Raw genomic sequence first — 17,800 nt, forward strand, 5'->3', positions numbered from 1 at the left:
TTGGTCAGTAGTGCCTCATGTATGCCCACATTTCTCTGGACTCCAAACTGATTCTTCTGTAAATAATTCATGTTAGTATGTTGCAATAATGACTTATTAAACTGATAGTTCAGTAATATTCACACGTACTGGAACTTCATTTCTTTGGAGTAGTAATTATTACATTCTTCTTAAAGTCTGAGGGTACGTCACTTGTATTGTACATCTTGTGCACACCAAATGGAACATTTTTGTCATGGCTGGGTCACCCATAGCTATTCATAGTTCTGATGGAATGTTGTTTACTACCAGGGCCTCGTTTTGACTTAGGTCTTTCAAGCTCTGTCAAATTCTTCACGCAGTAACATATATGGCATCTTATCTTCATGTATGTCCTCTTCCCTTTCTATAACATTGCCTTCAAGTTCACCTCTGTTGTACGAACCCTCTATATACTAATTCTACCTTTCATCCTTTTCTTCTTTGCTTAGGACTGGTTTTCCATCTGAGCTCTTTAGATTCATACAGCTGTTTCTCTTTTCTCCACAGATTTCTTTAATTTTTCTGTAGACAGTATCTATGTTTCCCTCAGAGAAATACAGTTATAGATCCTTATTTTTGTCCTCTAGCCATTCCTGCTTAGAAATTTTGCACTCCCTGTCAATTTCTTTCTTTAGAATTTGCATTCTTCCTTTCGCCTGCTTCACTTGCTGCATTTTTATATTTTCCCTTTTCCTCAACTAAATTCAATTTTTCCTGTGACATCCAAAGATTTCTACTAGGCCTTGTCATTTTACCTGTTTGATCCTCTGCTGTCTTCACTATTTCATCTCTCAAAGCTACTCACTCTTCTTCTATTGCATTTCTTTCCCCAGTCAGTTCCAGTCAATCGTTGCCTAATGTTTCCTCTGATACTCTCAACACCCGCTGGTTCTTTAAACTTATTCAAGTCCCATTTCCCTTCTTTCCTACCGTTTTGCAATTTCTTTGGTTTTAATCTACAATTCATAACCAATAAATTGTGCTCAAAGTCAATATCATCCCCCCCCCCCTCGGAAATGTTTTACAATTTAAAATCGGATTCCAAAATCTCTGTCTTACCATGATATAACCAATACAAAAAATTCAGGTGCCTCCAGGACTCTTCCACATACAAGGGTTCTCTGGAAACTAAGGTTACACGGCAAGTAGCTTAAGTATGGAATGTCCGTGGTTAAAGTTGGTGCCACTGCCATGTAGCAGGAAGCCAGCAGAAGGAACAAGCATTCCCAACAATCAGTAGCTCATTGATTAGTGTTGTGGTAGTGTTCTCCTTCTGGTTCTTGCCAAGTGCAAAGTGCGCACTGCAATTCACTGCCTAAACGCTAAGAGTATGAACACCACTGTTATTCATCATGAAATTGTTTCAGTTATGGAGAGGACTTAACGTAACGGCAGCATGTGACAAAATGGATAAGGAATTTCAATTTTGGAAGGACGGAAATTCACAATGAAGATAGAAGTAGGAGGCTGTCTGTTGTGACTGATGATATTGTGCAAATAATTGAAGAACATCTACTCCCTGATCATTGTTAGACAATTGACGACCTGCATGCAGTTTGTCCAAACATTTCACAAGCTGTTGTTCATAAAATCTTAACTGATCAACTAAATTATCACAAATTGTGAGCACAATGGGTGCCCAAAGGGCTTGCCAAAGTACACAAAAAGAACGGAGTCAGTGCTGCTCACTAATTTCTTGACCGTTTTGAAACTGAAGGTGAGGCTTTTCTCAACTCAATAGAGACAGGAGATGAAACTTAGACTCATCACCATACTCCAGAGAGCAAACAACAATCAATGCAGTTGTGCCATACTCATTCTCATTCAGCAAAAAAATTCAAAACTCAGCAAACAGCGAAGAAAATCATGGTGTCAGTGTTTTGGGACAGAAAAGCGGTTTTTCTCATTGATTATTTGGGAAAAAGGTGAAACAACAATGCTGCAAGATATTGTTAGACTACGGAGAAACTTCGCAGAGCCATAGAAAACAAATGTCGTGGGATGCTGACAACGGAAGTACGTCTCCTTCAGGACAATACGCGTCCGCACACCGGTCAAACAACACAAGAGATGTTGACTTCGTTTGGTTGGGATGTTTTAAGCCACCCCTTTCACAACTCTGATCTCGCACCTAGCGACTATCATCTGTTCACTAAATTGATGGAACACCTTCACCTTCATGGAAAACACTTTTCTGTCACTGATGAGGTGAAAATGGAAGTGAAGAACTGTCTGATAAAGGTGGAGGGAGATGTCTGTGACACAGGAATCAAAAAACTCTTCCCATGGGTGACACAAAGTATTGAGGTAAATGGTGATTATGGTGTAAGACCTATTCTACAGGCCATGTAAATTTTATTAAAATAAATTCATTTTTTGTACTTCAAAAAGTTCTGGTAACCTTACTTTCCAGATTAGCCTCGTATACTATCTTCTTTCATGATTCTTAAACTAAGTATTAGCGATGATTTAAGTATGCTCTGGGCGAAATTCTACCAGAAAGCATCTCTTATCTCCCCCCTCCCCCAAAGTCAATATTTACCTACAGTTTTTCCTTCTCTTCCTTATCCTACTTCCTAAATCTAGACCCGATATGTTAATTTTAAGGATATTTCATGGAGTAATTGTTTTTCTTGACTGCGCTCATTAATACAATCAAACTCCACAGTACCATCAATAACATAATAAATATAATCAAACTGACACTTCAACATCTACATCTATACTCTGCAAACCACCACGAGGTGCATGGCACTGTACATGAGTAATTATTCTAATCTTATCTGTACAATCCATATGTAAGCAATACATATAGGGTCACAGTATAATCGAAAAGTAACCATTTAAAGCCGGTTCTTAAAACTTTTAATGCTAATAGACTTTCTCAGGATAGTTTACGCCTATCTTCAAGAGTCTTCCAGTTCAGTTCCTTCAGTATCTCTGTGCCACTCTCCCAGGGATTAAAAAACCTGTGATCATTCATACTGCCTCCTCTGTGTGCGTTCAGTATCCTCTGTTAGCCTTATTTGGTATGGGTCCCACACACTTGAGCAACATTCTAGAACCGGTCACACAAGTGATTTGTAAGCAATCTTCTTTGTAGACCGATTCCATTTCCCCCGTATTTTACTAATAAAGTGAAGTCTATCACCTGCTTTATCCATGACTGAATCTGTCTGATCCTTCCATTTCATATCCCTACAAAGTGTTACACGCACATATTTGTATGAGTTGGCCGATTCCAACAGTGACTCATCAATATTTTAGTCATAGGATACTACTTTTGTTTTGTTTTGTGAAGTGCAACATGTTACATTTCTGAATATTTAAAGCAAGTTGCCAATCTCTGCACCAAGTTGAAATCTTGTCAAGATACGACTGAATACTTATGCAGCTTCTTTCTGACAGTACTTCATTATAAAAAAAACTGCAGCGTCTGCAAAAAAAGCCTGATGTTCCTATTAATATTCCCCACAAGGCCCTTAATATACAGGGTGATCCTAAAGTCACTATACACTTCAGTGATATAGTAACAGAATATTTGTTTCTTGCAGGAACTACGACAGAATGCTAACCAAAGAAGAAGGAGTCGCTGTTGTTTCTGCTCGTCTTCGTGGAATGACGTATGAACAGGTGCAGACAGACTTTGCCCATCGATTCCGGAAAACAGGCCCCACCACGCTTGCTATCAAGACCCTCGTCAATAAATTCCAGCACACTGGTAGTGTTGCAGATGATGAACATCCAGTGAGGCCGTGCAAAGTGTGCAGGATGTGATCACATGTAGCCCTTCCGCATCTACCAGGAGACTTAGTAGGGAGCTTGGTATTCCTCAAACCACTGTATGGAGAGTTCTTCGTTACAAGCTGCACAACCATGCGTACCATATCCAGTTCGTACATCAGCTTGAAATGGAGGACTACACAGCCAGACAAGATGTGTCTCATGACCTGCTACAAGCTGTTGAAAATGGTAATTTGATGCAAAATGTCTTGTTCAGTGATGAAGCTACATTTCATACCTGTGGACACGTGAACAGACACAACTGCAGGATCTATGCAGATGAACAACCAAGTGTGCTGCAGGAGTGGCAACACGACACGGCAAAAGTGAATGTGTGGTTAGGAATAACGAGGTCAACAGTGTACGGGCCCTTCCTCTTCGCAGAACAAACTGTTGAACAGTTTTTGGAGCTCCAGTTGGTATCTGATGGGTTTATGGATACTGTTGTTTTTCAACAGGATGGTGCACCATGCCATTTTGCTCTCATTGTTCAGGATTATCTGAGTCAAGCATTTCCTGGCAAATGGATAGCTTGTGCCTCTCCACAGATGTGGGCACCCTGCTCTCCTGACTTGACATCCTTAGACTTTTTTGCCTGGGGGTTTATCAAGTCTAAGATATACTAGGTGAAGATCCGCAGCACTGAACTCTTAACGCAGCCGATTCGAGCCACAGCTGCTGATATTACACCAGATTTGCTTGGGCAGGGTTTTTGGTCTACAGTGGAGCACTGGGGCGGGGAGAGGGGTGCCTAGACATGCAAGGTGGTCACATTGAAATGTACTTAAATTACGTCCTATTGTAACGTAAGTTGCAGTGCCATTACATATTGGTTAATAAAATCTGTTTAAGTACAAAATGTATAGTGACTTCAGAATCACCCTGTACAATATGAAAAGCAAAGGTTTCAACACACTTCCCTGGGGCACACCTGAAGTTACTTCTACACCTAACATGACTCTCCATTCAAGATATTATGCTGTGTCCTCCCTACCAAAAAGTCCTCAAACAATACTTGCTTCATACTGCAAACATTTAGCTGTCTCCGAACGTGTATGTGTGATCTATTACTACTGGCACCATGTTGCTCTATTCTTCAGTTGATTAGCACTGTTTTGATTGAAATACAGGGCCAAAAACAACCTCTATAAATACTTTAAATGTTTATCATCAGCACAGAATGGCATAAGATATATGGATAAACATATATGCAGCACTCTGCTAGAGGATTTTTGTTATCTTGGTGAAGTATTTTTGCAATCAGAATTTGGGTAGTAATCTGACATACTCTATGTATAAACCAAGGTCACCAGACACATGTAAAACTACAGACCACTTACTGACACTGATTTCTTATAGTATTACAGAACATATATATGACTACCTTCCAGAAGACCTAACAACTATTATGTAGGAATCAACATCGTTTTCGCAAGTACTGGTCACGTTGAAACCAAGCTTACTCTGTTAGTTCGTAAAATCTGGAAATCAGTAGATAATTGAAATCAAGTTATGTCATGTTTGTTTATTTCCAGAAGTTTTGGTACAATTCCTCACACTGCTGCCTAATAAGCCAAATAATGCATTGGAATATCTGAAGAGAGATGCAACTGAACTGAAGATTATATATTGGGCATGCAGCTACAAAAACATTTCAGCCATGAGATCACAGACTGAAGCTGTAGTACTCACAGCTGTTATTTTAAACACAACACCCACATCACTGTATTTACAGCAACAGAATACAAAATGGTGAAAAATGTTGTTCTTCGTCAAAGAGCTTTGCATAAACTGAATTTACAGTTACTCTCATAACCTGGTGAGATATTGATGCACTGTAGTGACATCTTTGGAAATTGTACAAAGAAAATGCCAGATTCCATACCTTGTAGAGAGTAAAACCGATATTTCTATTAACTACATATTTCGCCAAATCACTTTCCACCGTTTCCTTCATCATCATCTCTCAGAATAACAGAATTTTGTCACTGTCACACAACGAGTCACGAGCGTCAATGCAGTTCTCTTGGACTCAGTGGTGACGGAAGCAGTGGAAACTCTTTTAGTTTTAATTGAGACCAGGTCAAAGCTTGAAATCCAGCACTTCCTTTGGTGCTTCAGTTCTTGCATTGATATACCAGCATGGATAGAGTACCTAACCACATATCCAGTTCATAAAAAGCTCTTTGCCACTAATCAACATTTCTAGCATTCGTGTACTCTGCTGCCACAATTGCGGCAATGTGGACCTTGTATTTAGAAAGATGTAAGTTGTCAGTCAGCTAACTCAAATAATGGGTGAAAGGTATGCACCAGAAATCTAATGGACCAGGAATACGCCACAAAAATACACGGCTATTCAAAAAGAAGGAACAGATTTCAAACATTTATTGCCTCCAAAATACAAAAGAAAAAAAAAATGCAATTCCAATGTTCCTGGAAAGAGAAAAGTTCAAATTTTTATGCATTCAATGTCAACATCATGTGTCATACAACAAATATCAAAATGGTGGCTCATTTCCTGCCACACACGAAGCAGCTGGTCTCTTGTTATCAAATTTACAGCTTTACCAATGCAATGTCACAGCCTTTCAAGAGTGTCAGGCATAGTGGGGATACAAATACTGTCTTTTACATAAAGCCACAGATAAAACTCACAAGGTGTGGCGTCTGGAGATCTGGGAGCCCACCAACAAATAAGTTCATCTTCTGCTTCTCCTCTTAAAATCCAACACCCCGCAGACCTCACACCTTATGACTTATTTGTGGATACAGTAAAAGACCATGTTTAACCCCCAGTATGCCTGACACACTCAAAAGTCTGTGACATCGCACTGTTGAAGCTGTGAATTCGATAATGAGAGATCAACTGCTTTGCGTGTGGCAGGGAATGAGCCACCATTTTGATATTTGTTGTGTAACACAGGGTGTTCACACCAAATGCATAAAAATTTGAACATTTCTCTTTCCAGGATCACTGGAATTGTGTTCCTATCTTTTGTAGTTTGGAAGCAATAAATATTTGAAATCCATTCCTTCTTTTGGAATAGCTCTGTATGAAATGGAGAAATTTGCAGATGATCAGGTGTCCTATCCTCATTAAAACTTACTTCTATATATATACACGAGTCATCTATTGTCATTTTATTATGATGAAAAAATCCTGCTTCACTAAAGAAATAAGCAAAAAATGAACTACAAAGATTAGCAGCTGACTCTAATGTAACTCATTTAAATAAATAAAAAAAGGGCTCCAATACTGTTTAGCTATGGTAGTTACAACTTTACTGTATTTAGGAGTATTTGGCTGAAGCAATGTATGGTGGAATGACCAGAAGGAGTGAGATGCCAGCTTCAGATTTGCTGGAGGAACCATACGGAAATGTAGTTCACACACGAAAGCGGTCACTTATAAAATCCTTGTTTGGTTGATTCTTGAGAAATTGGTATAAGTCTGTGACCCTTACCAAGGTTAACAGAAGAGGCAGGAAAAATACAAAGAACAGCTTCACCATCTTTCTTGGGTTCACTAGGTCAGTGTGACAGTATAATAAAAATTTTCGGTAACAGCAGTAACAAGATGATGTACATCCCAGACTCCCTTAATCATAAAATTCCAAAAATAGGTCAACATCTTACACTACCTCCAACAATAACAATCTCTATAATTAGAAAAAAAAAAAGAAACTGAGACTCACACAAAGGGGTACTGACCATCATCTTCCCGCATGTCATTCGTGAATGGAATAGGACGGCAGGGGGAGAGGAGGAAATGATTCTAGTAAACTATGTAGTCTCCACCAACCACTGTATGATGATTAATGTAGTACAGATGCAGAAGATCATTTGAACTGAAGAGAAATGAGATACACCAACTTGCAGCTAGGACAGTAATTCTCTGTTCTCTCATTCAATACTGCCTTTGTTTAAAAACTGAAATTTGGCACTTCACTGTCAACAAACCAGAAGGTGCTACATTATGCAAGGAGTTAGTGTGAAATGTTGCCACTATTCTTTAAGTGACTTAAAATCATTTTTAGCCTCGACGGAAATGGCAACCGTTAGAAATTCAAACTGTACAGCAGTTACAAGCTGCATGCAGCTTTTTATTTTTAAATGTTTGCTTGAGTTCACAACAATTATGTAAATTATGCCATATTAGGCATAGAGGGTTATTTGATACCAGAAATAAATACCAATGAAACTACTATATGGAGATGCAGTGTGAAAGAGAACTAAATGCCAGAGCAGGTGAGTTATTTATCACCCTCTAAAACTCTTTTAAACCTAGTCATCCCAACAAATGCTGAAAATAAAATGTATTGGCACCCTTCTTCAGTGGACCAAATGGAGTACCACTGAAGACACAACCTTGAGAACACTGTGGGAAAATTCCTGCTTTATGTAATAGTAACACGAGTAAAATAATTTATAATCTGTAGATTGTGAGAGTGAAGTATTTACAACAAAGTGTAGGGAGACTTCAATGCATTTAGTTGCACTGTTGTTTATTAAAAAAATCTTTAACTGCTTGTTAGGCAACTGCCTGAGGTAGGCATAAGATAACTGTATCTCACATTTCAACAACTAACCGGCATTTGTGTGGATGCTGAGATCAGCAACCACATAGTTATCAGAACACAAATGGTTTACATTATTCGAAATATCCAAGGAATCGTGACTTTTTTGTTTAAAAATTTGTGAATTACTATCAGTCCTGGCATGGGCGTGTTACTATTACATAATGCAGTAATTTTCCCACAGTGTCCTCAAGGTTGTGTCTTCAGTGGTACTCCATTTGGTCCACTGAAGAAGGGTGCTAATACATTTCAGTTTCAGTGCGCGCACACACACACACACACACACACACACACACACACACACACAATAAATATTTAATCCCTCTTCCAATCCTAATCCCAATCCTGCACCCCCATGGGCCATTCCCTTGTGGCCGGCCCATGTGCAATACCTGCCCCATACAGCGCCCTAACACCCCTACCACAGTCTAGTCACAGGCATTTCCTACCCACAAAAAGACATGGCCACACGTGTGTGTAAAAGCACACATGTTATATATAAGCTTGTTGCAATTAGTGTACAACTTTCTATGTGGGCATGACATTTATCCAACTGTCTACTCATATGAATGGCTACTGCGAATTTGTGGCAAACTGCAAACTTGACCATCTAGTTGCTGGACATGGTGCACTCAGCAACACAAATGACTTCCACAGCTGCTTCACTATGAGGGTCATTTGGAAACTTCCCTCTAGACAGATAGGAACTGTCTCTTCAACACATCCTGCTCTCTCACAATCCCCCTTGCCTAAACCTCCGTAAACCTGTTTCCACTGCCTTACCTTACCTTTTCCCTACTCTCTTCCATCCACATCATTCCTCCTCTGTCCAAATCATGCGCTAAACTGCTCCCCCCCCCCCAAAAAGTGAGCATTCTCCTCCCCCCACCCCCTCCTCTCCAACCTCTTTCCCTTCTTCCTCTGTATCTTCACTTCTCTCTCCTCCTCCCTCCCTTTCCCCCTCTGCCTAATCAATAATCAAAGTATCAATAATTAGCCTTTTTTACAGCCACGAGAGTGTGCTTGAGTGTCTGTGTGGTTGTGAGTGTTAATATGTGTACTACTGCTAGGCAAAGGGCTCATGCTCAAAAGCTAGTGTGAATGCTGTTTTCTGTTGTGTGTTTCTGTGCTCTTCACATGTATTTGCTATGGTTGCCTTTCTTTAACTTTATGTACTTAATAATTAGGTAGACAATCGGAAGGTTAGCTGAAAAGAAACAGATTGGATGTGAGAAACATTCCCTAAATTTGTAAACCAAATTCTGTCTGCAGAATTGCAAAAGAGTAAGTCATATTTAAAGTTGTTTTATTGAACATTCTAGTGGTAAAACAATTAATTCTTGTAGCAAAGGATGAGGTGCTGAATTTCATTTTTAGAATTCTTGCACATATGAAGCCCACAGTCTACTTCTTTGGCAATGAAAATGTTCGAAATTGAAAAAAATTAATGAAATCTCCGGACTAACATACTGCCTCAGAACTAAGGACTTCCTGTTCAAATTCTGAACAGACTTTGCATCAGGACTAGTCTCTCTTCCAGCACTGCTGTGACTGGAAGAGATCCTGAGTTACTTTAGTTTTCAAAGCAGGTTCTGTTTAGTAAAGTACAAATGCATATTGTCAATGGAGAATTCAGAATGTAAATTAAACTTGAATATGACAGACTTTAACTAAAGCATGTACTTCAAAAGGCTACCTCTAGCCAAGAGGTCCACAAGGGTGACAGGTGGATGTAATCTGATCCCCAGCTGGCTTTCAATAATATTCTGCGTTACTGATGAGTCAATTACATAGATGGAACTCACAGAATACCACATCAGATATGCATTTTGTTCAGAAACAAACTTAACACTGGGACAGCCCGAGGAAAATGAGACCAGCAAGCTGATATGCACTTTTCATCAAAGAGCAATTTTAATTTGCAGAGATGTGGGAGTTCTTGCAGGCAGGTAGAAAAAGACAGTATCTTAAACTGTGAGCTAATGCCAATGTTCAGCTGCTGCTTCTCCCCACACAGCATCAATGGAAAGAACACAAAGAGAAGTGACATCTGTACACAATCACGCAACATGCAGTCATCTGCAAAGTGTAAAAGTAGGTTTAAAGATATTTTCATAGTGGAATAGACTGGATAAATGACAAACAGAAAAGGACACATTCACAGAAATGTCTTTGTTCATCTCCAAAACTTGTTTACTATGGGTAGAAATCAGTGTTAAATAAATTATTAACTTCAAGCTAAACCACCTTGTGCTTTGAAGAAAGCAACAGACATTTTAAATGCCACAGTTTGTTAACTACTGTAAATTGCCTACTCATTAAAACAATAACAATCTCCAATTATATGTTCAGTACACTGGAATATATTATACATAATTGTGTATGCAGTGGGTTATAGACAGTCACAACATGATAAATAATTGGAATCAAAAAGATAAAAATTTAGATACGGGTCATTCCACACCAAGTGGTCTAAAACTGAAAAAAGTTCCCACCATCATGGTCTCCAATTTTCGTCAAATTTTAACTGTAGCTTTAGTCAAGTGTTGAAGTAAGTTTCCCAAGATTTCAGGCCTCTAGCTGCAATAGCTGCTGATCTAGACCCCCTTGTCTGAAGTGTACTTAGTCCGTGTGCATGCAACATAAAAAAAATGTCATATTTGGAGTCTAATAAAATCGAAACTAATTCATAAGAATGGTTAGTAAGATGCGACCCTGTACAGTTTTTTTTGCTGATTCCAACGAAATTATGTATAACATTACTCATGCAAACCCCGGTCAAATAACTCGACTCAAAGTATACTTCAAAATTTGTCGTGACACAACGCGACAAATTTTGACCAATATTAAGACTGCAATGATTTCCTTGCAGTTGAAGATATGGACTTGAACTTTTGGCCAAGCTTCATGCTTGTGCTAGACATAATGCAGCCGGATTTGCAATGATCCAGGCCATATGGTCGCCCTGCAGTATCTCTTCAAATTAGGCAGTGTCAGCACAAACGGTAAAATTTACCAAAGTTTCAAGCCAATTACTAAAAAATAGTTGGCCTGAATCTGCTTGTGAATAGTATCACCTAAAAGAGAAACTCTTGCTCTACAAGACTGACATTTGTTTTTTTTGCAACGCGACCATTAAGTACTCATTAACTCACATCAAAGTTGTTATATTTTGTATGCGCGATGCACTAATTTTTCTTCATTTCTAGGAATTTGAATCTTAATAGTCGCTTAGAATTACTGATATAATTGGATATTTCATTCGTGTTTTATTCAGTGATTGGCCAGTGAGAGATGTCAGAAGTTAATGAAGAAGAAGAATCGTTGGCCCCCTGTTCAATTGGAAAAGATGCTGCTGCATCAAAGTGCCATGTTATCTTCTATGCTAAGAAGACTGGATTCAAAGCGTTTAGTGATTTCACAGAATGTGACCAGAAATTGCTTGTTTCGCGTTCAGAAGCCAAACTTGACGAAAATTCCATCATTTGCTTCCACCATGAAGCCCTCTTCCTACATGAATATCAAGCGATGCAAAAGAAATGTTGCAATCCATTCAAGAAGAGGAATCACAATGTAAAAGCTGGACTTAGACTGCTTGATAATGAAACAGCTGCCAAACTTTGCCTGTTAAAGAAAAAAGAAGTGATTGATATAAAACCTGGTCAGAAGCTTTGCCCTCGCTGCATGTCGGCACTGAACCAAAAGCTAGAAGATTCATCATCACTATCAACCCAATCTGAACAAGATTTCACAACGGATGAAACTGAACCAGCCATCAACAAAAGTTTATCATTTATTGGTGCTTCACCATTGAAAAGAAGACAACTAAGTAAAAGAGATAAGCAAAGCTATGCAAAAAGAAAGATCTTGGATGCACAAAGTTTAATTGGGAATCAAATTGCTGCTGCTGTAGGAATCAATTACGATGAACAGCCAAGTTCAAGTAAAAGTCGCCCATGCAATAATTGTGCAGATCTTGATAATCTTATAGAAGAGTTGAAAGAAAAATGTAAAGTGTCAAATCGTAGGACAAAAGTTCAAATATTGACCTTGGTTCCAAGAAGCTGGACAATTAAAGATACGACAACAGCATTTAATGTATCAGAAAGAATGGTAAAGCAAGCGAGAAAACTGAAGAATGAGCAAGGTGTTCTAGCTTTTCCAGCAAATCGGCAAGGAAGGAAGCTTTCAGATGAAGTTGTCCAGAAAGTACATGACTTTTTTCAAGATGACGAATTCAGCAGACTTTGTCCAGGGAAGAAAGACTGTGTGCCTGTGAGAATTTCAGGAACAAAGGTGTACAAGCAAAAGCGGTTGTTGCTTTGCAATTTGAAGGAAATGTACGTGTCTTATCAGAAGCAAAATGGACCAGAAATTGGCTTCTCAAAGTTTTGCGAGCTTAGACCAAAATGGTGTGTTACAGTTGGCTCTGCTGGAATGCACTCAGTTTGTGTCTGTACAATACACCAAAATGTCAAGCTTATGCTCACTGGTGCATCAATCAATGAAGACTACAAGGAAATTCTTAGCAAAGCTGTTTGCAGCTTGGAAAACAAGGATTGTATGCTTCATCGTTGTGAAAACTGCCCTGGTCCAGAAGGTGTAGAAGCAGTTATTGCAACATATTTTGAAGATAATGACCCTGAAGAACTGATTGAGTACAAACAATGGATTCATACCGACAGGGATACTTTAGAAACAAAGCAGCTTTCAACAGAAGAGTATGTTGAAGATATTGCAGCAAAAATTTGGAACCTGTCTTGTCATCACTACATTGCCAAGCATCAAAGCCAGCACCTGAAAGCTCTCAAAACTGATTTGAAAGAAGGCGAATTCATAATACTAATGGATTTTGCTGAAAACTATTCATTTATTGTTCAAGATGCAGTGCAAGGCTTTCACTGGGAAAACAGTCAAGCAACAGTTCATCCATTTGTAGTCTACTACTGTGAAAACGAAGAGGTGCAATGTGTGAATCTTTGTGTTATTAGTGACTGCCTTCGACACGATACGATTACTGTCCATGTTTACATTGGAAAAGTAATCAATTACCTGAAGATGCAATTTTCCAAAATAAGCCACATCCACTACTTCAGTGATGGTTCAGCTGCACAATATAAGAATTTCAAGAATTTTCTCAACTTATGCTATCACAAAGAAGATTTTGAAATAACAGCAGAATGGAATTTCTTTGGAACAAGCCATGGAAAGTCGCCTTGTGATGGCATTGGAGGCACAACAAAACGGTTGGCAGCAAGAGCAAGTTTGCAACGTCCATATGAAAACCAGATTCTAACACCCAAAGATCTTTTCAACTTCTGCAATGATAATATCAATGGAATCAAATTCTTTTTCATCAGCAAAGAGGAAGTTGAAGAAGAAAAAGCTTCTCAAGAAGAAAGATTCCTGCAAGGGCACACTCTAGCTGGCACAAGAGAAAACCACCATTTTTTGCCCATTGATATGACGACAATTAAGGTCAGTAGAGTTTCTAATGATGCGACATCTTTTTTGGCCAAAATTAGTGCTGCTGAAGTAGTAGTTCAAGTCATGGATCTTCAGCCTGGGCAGTATGTTGCTTGCATTTATGAAAAGAAATGGTGGATTGGAAACATCGTTGAAATCTCAGTCGAACAGAAAGATGCTTTCATAAGCTTTATGCATCCTCATGGTCCTGCAAGTTCATTTTATTGGCCCTTAAGACGTGATACTTGCTGGATTCCAGAACAACTTATCATTGGTGTTATTCCAGCTCCATCAGTGACATCATCTGGTCGGCAATACAGTTTTCCTGAAAGCATTCTCTTGCAAATCAACGATGCTTCCAGAATGATGAAGTAACTGAGGAAGACAGGCTTGGGAACCTGCATAAAGAAACCCACAATCAGGCTTGGGATCCTGTGGTAAAGACACCCTGTAATCAGGCTTGGGAACCTGCAGTAAAGATACCCACCCGTGGCTGTTACTGCATGGCTATCGGGCGTGGCCCCTATGGCGATGGGGATGCTGGTTTTATTGTGATAACCAGTAATGGCTCAGCCATCATGGACCAACGCAGGGCACTGCGCACACAAAATATAAGATACTTTGACGTGAGTAAATAAGCACTTAATGGAAGCGTTGCAAAAGAAAAATATATCCATCTTGTAGAGCAAGAGTTTCTCTTTCAGATGATACTATTCACAATTAAATCCAGGCTGACTATTTTGTAGTAATGGGCTTTGAACTTTGGTAAATAAAGCCATTTGCGCTGACACTGCCAAATTTGAAGAGATTTTGCAAGGCGACTATAAAGCCTGGGTAGTTGGAAATCCAGCTGTATTATGTCCAGCACAAAGATAAGACTTGGTAAAAAGTTCAAGTCCATATCTTTATCTGCAAGGAAATTATTGCAGTCTGAATATTGGTCAAAATTTGTCGCATTAAGTCACGACAGAATTAGGGGTACACTTTGAGTCGACTTGTTTGACCGGATTTTGCATCAGTAATCTTATAATTAATTTCGTTTGAATCAGCACAAAAAACTGTACAGGGTCTCATCTTACTAACCATTCTTATGAATTGGTTTCAATTTTATGAGACCCCAAAAATGGCATTTTGTCTGATGTCGCGCGCATGCGAACTTACTACCCTTCAGACAAGGGGGTGTAGATCAGCAAGTATTGCAGCTAGAGGCTTGAAATCTTGAGAAACTTAATTTAGCACTTGACTAGTGCTACAGATAAAATTTGAAGAAAATTGGAGACATGATGGTGGGAAGGTTTAGACCACTTGGCATGGAATGACCCATACATCAAATATCAGAGACCTCAAACTTCTCTAAAGTTTTTTTAACAACATCAAACATTCATGGGTCTTTGCAAGTGGGGGGATGACAAGAAGAGGCATGCCACCCCTCTCCTACCCCACCCCACTGGAATCTTAAGTATAGCTTTTACTCATTACAGAACTCCTTACATTATGGCTAATCGTAAGTTCTCTGGAACTAGTATGTTTTTTGTGTCATATATAAAATTCAGCTCTTCCTGTGTGACATCTCAAAACTGCCCAACTCATTTATACTAAAAAATAGCAATTTTTGGGTCCCACCCCTCTCAGATAAATTTCTCCTTACATCCATGCAGTTATTTGTATTTGAACTGTATAGATACATACCTTGATGGCATCCATATCCACAGTTGATGGAAGTTCATCAGGTTCTGAATCATCATCTGCAGGGCGGTGTATCACTGCACTCCATGCAGAACTCGTTAACAGTGGTAACGTATCACTCGCTACACTGGCATACTAGAATTAAAGAAACTTACATATATACTGGGCTATAAGCACGGATACTCTTTATATCATATATGAAAATTAGAATTTCAGTGCTTTTGAAAAGTTTCCCACTAAAATTAAATGCATCAAGCTATTGTAAAGTTACGTCTACGAAAGCGTTTACTTTTAAATGCTATCACACATTCAACTGCTGGCAGTTATACAATCAATATTGTCAATCTTTAATCAGTAAACAAGAAGAATGCACTGAATAATTTTTCATTAAATTGAAACTTCAGTGGGAAAAATGGGAAATACTTACCGAGTCATGAAGGATACAATTCGGATTCCTACGAATGTTACACAGGGCAGCGAAAAATATTGGTGGAAAGGCAGACAGTAGGTTGACAGCAAAAAGGAATTGGGCACAAACAGAAAGAAATGAAAACCTAAGAAATTGAAAGGGGTAAATGTATGCTAGTCCACAAATAAGATTTGGAGTTATTTAAAAGAAAAAACACACATGAAGAAAGAAAGAAAGAAAGAAAGAAAGAAAGAGAGAGAGAGAGAGAGAGAGAGAGAGAGTGTGTTTACAACTGACTACTAAAATGAATTTTGCCTTTTGTTGAATTATTTGTAACCACTCAAAAACTACATTAAAATCTATAATAGGAAGGGGAAAAAAGAAACATTCTGTCTAGAGAGAAAAGTTGATTTATGATACTCTACTTTTCTTTCAATGTGACCAACGTAAGGCCGAGAGTAGACATGATTAATAATAAACTCTGTGACTGTCTAAAAGAAAAAAGAAAAATATAAATGACTCTGTACTGTTACATACTATTCTACTTTTTCTGCACTTAAGCATAGTGTTCAGAATGAGCAAGGCTTTTTGTATGGAGCCACATCTGACCAACCTTTTTCACATCACTGCTTGACGTTTGGTTGATAATACTATCTCCTGCTGGTGCAGTTGCCGTTCCTCCTCCTTCAAACTGGGTGTCTTGATACACTGGAGATGCCTTGTCTAGCTGGGGCATGCTGTACAGTTCCATGCAGATTTTACTGTTCTGTTATCACAGAAAGAAAAAAAAAATATTTCTTTCAGTTTAGGAATTCTTATCGAGATACAAAGTTACTCATGTGATGGGCATGTGGACCAAACCTTTCATGATAGAGCATGTACAGAACTGCAGAGCTCTTGAACTACATCAGTGTTGCTTGGGATAATAAGATGTTGCTGCTGCAGCATCACCTCACCCTTACATGCTTCCAATATTTGGTTTGTTTTGCCTATAGGATAAACTCTCATGATTGCTAAAACCAAAAAGAGAAAAAGACATATGTGACCATTGGATACTAATATAGTCAGTGAACACAACTATAAATGAGCATACCAAAAACAAAATTTAAAGTGAACACTGAGCAGTAAGATATGTAGACATGAAATTTAGTGTTCAATTATACAATACTGAAAACACACAATTATAGTTCATGAATCTAACTTCAATTTTAATTCTGAAACTGTATACATAGCAGTCCAACATTTCAGCCCTCTCCTGTTCTTAAGGCTCGTAGATTACTTACATATTTCTCCAATCACATTGACAATTATCAACAAGATCTACATGTAACAAGTCTTTAAAATATTATTAGAATACCAAACATTCACAAGAAATTGATATTTATGTTCAGCTATAGGTAAATGGAACCTACGGATCCTCAATGTCAATTATCAAATGTTTCATTTTACTGACAAGATGGGATTAGTAAACAGTACTATATTCTGCCAACATACTGATCATGTTATTAACATTGAGGAAATACATGCCACAATAAACTTCCAGTGAATGGAAAAAAAAGACCAACGAACTAGAGGGACCTCAACAGAACTATAGTCTGATCCACGAACAATGGCAGGTCGCACATGTCAAGACAAGGGCGGGGACTGCACTGTTGCCAGTTCCAAGCAACAGTTGAGGGCGCATGTGCACGTGCTTTGCATTTCATGACAGAGTGTGTCCTGCAAATTAGGTCTCTCGCTTGCTTGTGTAGAATTTGCCACTCCCCACAAACACCAGTCATGACAATTTGCAACAAATGGAACAAAATACAAATTTACTAAATAGCTCACTACAATCACAAATAATACTTGCATT

The 17,800-nt window shown here is 38.6% G+C and overlaps 1 protein-coding gene across 1 annotated transcript in view; it reads right to left on the reverse strand.

The window, feature by feature from the left end:
• The window catches only part of LOC126095672 (histone-lysine N-methyltransferase ash1), a 328,263-nt gene extending 311,360 nt beyond the window's left edge, over positions 1-16,903 (reverse strand). Inside the window, exons 1-3 of the mRNA XM_049910428.1 lie at positions 16,807-16,903; positions 16,559-16,711; positions 15,540-15,671 (exon numbers count right to left, since the gene is read on the reverse strand). Of these exons, the coding sequence (XP_049766385.1) occupies positions 15,540-15,671; positions 16,559-16,696 (270 nt within the window). The 5' untranslated portion in view covers positions 16,697-16,711; positions 16,807-16,903. The remainder of the gene's footprint in view (positions 1-15,539; positions 15,672-16,558; positions 16,712-16,806) is intronic.
• Positions 16,904-17,800: the final 897 nt, after the last annotated feature.

Source organism: Schistocerca cancellata, chromosome 8 (assembly GCF_023864275.1).
Source record: "Schistocerca cancellata isolate TAMUIC-IGC-003103 chromosome 8, iqSchCanc2.1, whole genome shotgun sequence".
Lineage (NCBI taxonomy): Eukaryota > Metazoa > Arthropoda > Insecta > Orthoptera > Acrididae > Schistocerca > Schistocerca cancellata.